Genomic DNA, 5,183 nt, shown 5'->3' with positions numbered 1-5,183 from the left:
CGGCTGCACCGATCAACATGAAATTTGGCAGGAATGCAGACATGAATGACCTACACTGCACTAGCCAACGGTTTTACAATAGACACCATAGTTGAAGAGGGGGCTCCATCAAAAAAGGGTGTGTCTGGCCATACAAAATGCTTATAACTCAAAAACTATTAAACATAGGAGCTTCAGATTTTTTTTGTTGTTTAGCTCTGATGAAGGGCTATCCATTGGGTCCACCAATAAGGCCCCACCCTCCCACCCATCATTGGACCCCCACCCAAAACATCTGTTCTGGTGAGTTCTGGTGCTTTGTGTATGTGTGGGGGTCATATCTGTTACTGCTATGCGATATCTAGTTTTAAATAGACTCCTGGGAGTTAAAACTTTAATACTGAACCTTTAAAATCAAACAAGTATTATGTTAGTTTTCTTGTGAGAAACTTTGACATAAAGTGATACTCACAGCAGGACCAGGAGCTCCAACCACACCCTGGACACCAGTCGGGCCTGGTGGACCCTAAAAGCAAAAAAGAAGAAAGCCATGCAGTCGGGATGTTTGTATAAAGTCATGGAAAAGAATTAAAAGAATGACATTGCAAAGCTGATCACTGTCCCAGTTTTCTTGGCCTTAAATAAATGTCAATTTATTCAAATTCATTCATTTAAATCACAGCTTTTAGTTACCTTTATGCAACTCATATGGAAATTTGAAATAAAAAATAATTCAAGACAGAAAGAAAAAAAACACCCTGACATTTAAACAGAAAGATTAAATTATTCAGTTAAGATTTGCTTTGTAAACTGGAGACTCTTTCATGTAAGACAAATTCATTCATTTTCATTCATTTAACTTGACAGGATTAGTGGTTAATTAACTTAAGCTACAATTTTGATCTCATTGCTTCACATAACATCTACAAATGAAATCAACAAACTTACAGATTCACCCTTGTCTCCTTTGCTTCCCTTCTGTCCCGGTCCACCAACTTCACCCTGTGGTCCAACACACACACACACACACAAACACACTCTGAAATCTCTCCTGGACATCTTTAAAAGCTCTTGCCTTCCATGTTTAGCCTAAGTCTGATATCTTCAAGTGTCACCTTTATCACGATCGAGCAGTGAATATTTCTCAAGAGATTCTAATTTGATTGGCCCAGAAAGACCTTGGGCGAGGGCCTTCAATTAATTGATTGGCTCCCTGTCTCACCTCATCGGCACGATGATTGACAAAGGGGCTTGATGGGAGACGTGACTTGGATTGGCGAGGTGTGATGGTTGCAAATGTGAAAAATGCAGATCTGGGCTTTAGTGTATTAGCTGTGGGATTTGCTGGCCTGAGGGTAAACATTGTTTTTTTGCAGTTTCGGTAAATTAGTGCTTGTTTACATAATACATTATTCTAGTTTTGCAGATGACTAATTGTATGATAATGCTAAGTACTTAAAAAAGTGCTTTTGTTTAATTGTAGATTAGACAGTTTTATATTAGGTTTGTGATTTAGGCCAAACAAAATTAAAAGAGTTAAGCTGTGTCAGAGAGAATTACTATGTGTGAATAAAACTGAAGAATAGTAAAAAATGTAAAGTAAAGCAACATGACAAGTCAGCCAGAAATAATCGTTTATCTCTCTGAGAATGTGACAAACCCTGACAGCTCTAACTCGTACTTTTTGTAAAGAAAACTGGAGTTTTGCTCTGATCTCATTAAATAGAAAATAAAGGTTAAAGACGTGGAGTTCTAACTCCTCACTATGTATGGTTTTATATTACACCCAACAAAATGCTTTGTAGCAAACATTTTAAGTATTTATAAAGCAAGCGGTACAATTTTTCTTTACCTTGTCACCGTCCTCTCCAGGGGGACCTTGAGGACCAGCTGGACCAGGAAGACCTACTGGACCTTGAATGCCATCACGGCCAGCTGGCCCCACGGGACCTTTCTCTCCCTACAAATAACATTAATCACAACTCTTTGACAACACCATAAAAACTTTTAGTGGAAAATAAAATTAAACAGTTTCACAGAGGCAAGAAAACAAATAAAAAAATAATATTAATAATAAAAAAAAATGCACTCACAGGAGCTCCCTTTTCTCCAGCAGGGCCAGGAGGTCCTTGTGGGCCATTTCGTCCTGTCTGACCAATGGGACCTCCAGGACCAGCGGGGCCTCGTTCACCCGGAGAACCCTGGATCAAAGAGTCACTTGGTGAATCATGAAACTTCAAAAATCACAACCTATCCAGTAAATAAAAGAAAATGCACAAACGTAATCTTGGAAATGTTTAAGTTAAAGCATAAAATATTTAATGTTATTAACATTTTTCTTTTATAAGAGACACAAACAGTTTAATGCTGTCACTTTCCAAATTTTTAAATTTAGATGACTGCTTCGATTGTTGTCTAACTTCCCAGAAAGAGATTAGTTCTTGTTAAAACTAAAGGTCTGAGGACTCTTCAGAGGATTTCCACAAGGACCGTGTCTTATTACATTGCTCCTGACTATTTCCAGGTGGGTGTTCAACACATTGTTTTATCACAAGGCTATCACAGCTTCCTAATTTCCAGGAAATGTCTTGGGAACGTAAACAGATCAAACTGTGACCTGACTCACACGGAGCCGCTGATGTGAGCTGCCGCCTGGCATTCTTACAACATGCCCGGTCCATTTCTGTATGACGGATATTGCTGGTGACACGTGCACACAAAAATCTCCAAATTGTCACCTTAAACCTGCCAAGTAGCCCATTGGGAGGAACACATGCAGAAACAACAGTTTACTATTTATCATTGCGCTTTTCTTCGCCGTCATTTTACTCGTGTTCTTTTTTTTCTTCGACACGTCTGATTGGCCAGAAACAGAACTGCAAGGCAACAGAAGACACACGATTTGTTGCATTCGCTCTTTATTTATTTATTATTTGTTTTTTTGTGCTAACCTGTCTTTGTCTCTTTCTGAGACACACACATAACTTTGTGAAAAGACAAAGAAAAAGCAGCACGCACACAGCACTCAGAATCCCCCCCTGCACATCAGCAGCTCCACCTCTGGCAGGAAATCGATGGAGGAAAATATCAGATCTCTTGTGTGCGTGCACATTGCACGCTGCCTTCTTCTTCCCTTTTTTTCCCTTCTTTAACTCAAACACTACCATAACAGTCTTTCCACCTGTACTTGGGGAATGGCTCACTTTCATGCCAATTTAGGAAAACGATCCCACTTTGCGGTGGAAATGGCTGCGCTCATTCAGAGAACTTTCTTCTTGCTTTCATCATCTTTTCATCCCTCCTCTGCATATCCACCCCTGTCATCTAATCTGGCGCTGCTCCGTCGCTGGTGAGCACGGGGCAATTATCGGGAGCCCGCGTTTAACGCTCCAGCAAAATGACAGACAGTTCAAAGCTGCCTGTCAGTCAGATTATGCGCCGAATATCAGCTGGAACTTCAGGGGCTTTTTTTATTGCCCATATCTCTAACTGAGGTGTGGGAGACAAAGCCAGGAACAAAAGCATCTCACTTATTAATGAAGAACCCCTCACTCCTGCTCCCGTCAAAGCCACAGTATGATGGAAGCATGTCTGATTTGCCATAATACAATACACATAATGAAGCTATAGAATATAGAATAGAACAGTTTTTGACGTTGCACAAGCTCGTACAATCAAATTCAACATAATAACTTGTGCATGAGGACAAACTTTAACCTTGATTTTTGCTAAATGACAGCATGAAGATGTGCAAAATGTGATTTAATTAAAATGGCAACATGCTAAGTGTATTATGCATAAATACCACAAAGTAAAACAGTAAAAGGCATAAAAAGGTAGCCAAACAAGAAAAAATAAATAAATAAAAATCCATCTTCATTTCTGTTAAGTGTCCGAGGAAAACATCCATGACCAGTCAAGCAACAGGCATGAAACTAGTTGTTCTTCGATCGGACAATTAGACAAAAATTACAGCAAAAAATGCCACAAATAAAGCAATATGTTGTTTATCCAGCAGTGGTTTAAACATTCATAAATGTCTTGTTTAGAAGAGCTAATGTTGAAAAAAAAACTCAAGACTTTGCTTTCATCAGAAATAAAAAGTGAAAATAATTGTCATTAACAAAGCGAATAAAAAAAATCAATGATCGTGCATAATCTAAATTTTAAGATCCACTTTGTGAATCATCAATTTATTAAACAAGATGTCCCAGATATAAAGGGGTAATTAAAAAATGCTTATATCTCTCATTTCGACTCTTTGGAGGAAGTGATTTCAATCGTCTCACCGCCCTCCGTTCAGCCACTGCAGTTTACATTACACGAGCTGCTGAATGACCACAGAATAGAGCTGTGCACAGCATGAGCAGCTCAATTATCCAAACGCAAAAAGTCACTTTTCCTTCGCAATCTCTGTGGCAAAAGAGATGAGGTAACCATAGTAACGGGCTACTTACGATGGGGCCGGGGGGACCCTGAGGTCCTTCTCCTCCCTTTAAGCCAGCTGGACCCTGAAACAAGAGGACAGGCGAGGCTTAGGTATCACTCACCATGGACCACCACTCACAGCTGCTGAAAGATCAGTGGTGGCAGCTGTCAAACAGCCATTTGCATGTCTAGATGTGTGTAACTTTACACATTAATGTACAGGATTGTATATATGGAGCACATAATAACACACTGTGTGGGAAATATGCAGTTGCACAACAGTAGTTTTTTACTCAACTAAACTTATGTAGTTTCTGAATCTACTTTCTTAATTTACTCTAAGTTTGTTGCAAACACATTTTTTATATCACAAGCACATTTTAGTAGGAGAGTATTTCAATAAACGCTTGATTCACAAAATTAAATAAATGCACAAACTTCAAAAATGACAAAAATAAAAATAAAAAATCTCTAACTGCACACAGACTGTTTTGTCCTTGTTAGTATTTTTTCTGTGTGCGTATGTTCTGATGCTTCTGAGAACAACAGGAAGGATTTTTATTACAGGTCCCACAATCCTATAAACTTCATTAAAAAGAAGAGTCGCTTTAATAAAATGTCCACTGAGAAATGTTTGGATAATCCTTGTAGAATGACACAGGGTTTAAATTTAATTAACGTTGTTTTCTTATATTAAATGACTAAGAGAGTGCTTTATAAAGACACATTCTGGACACATTTTCCATAAAAAGAACATGTTAAGTTTAAGTTAAACC

The 5,183-nt window shown here is 38.6% G+C and overlaps 1 protein-coding gene across 1 annotated transcript in view; it reads right to left on the bottom strand.

Moving 5' to 3' along the window:
• col11a1b (collagen, type XI, alpha 1b) overlaps positions 1–5,183 on the bottom strand; it is a gene marked incomplete in the record, with an annotated part of 78,586 nt that overhangs the window by 20,213 nt on the left and 53,190 nt on the right. The window contains 5 exon segments of the mRNA XM_014007490.1: positions 452–505; positions 928–981; positions 1,832–1,939; positions 2,073–2,180; positions 4,437–4,490. Coding sequence (XP_013862944.1) covers positions 452–505; positions 928–981; positions 1,832–1,939; positions 2,073–2,180; positions 4,437–4,490 — 378 coding nt within the window.

The sequence above is a fragment of the Austrofundulus limnaeus genome, unplaced genomic scaffold (genome assembly GCF_001266775.1).
Source record: "Austrofundulus limnaeus strain Quisiro unplaced genomic scaffold, Austrofundulus_limnaeus-1.0 Scaffold42, whole genome shotgun sequence".
Taxonomy (NCBI): domain Eukaryota; kingdom Metazoa; phylum Chordata; class Actinopteri; order Cyprinodontiformes; family Rivulidae; genus Austrofundulus; species Austrofundulus limnaeus.
Note: the sequence above shows the minus strand (reverse complement) of the source record. Positions and strands in the feature narration are given on the sequence as shown.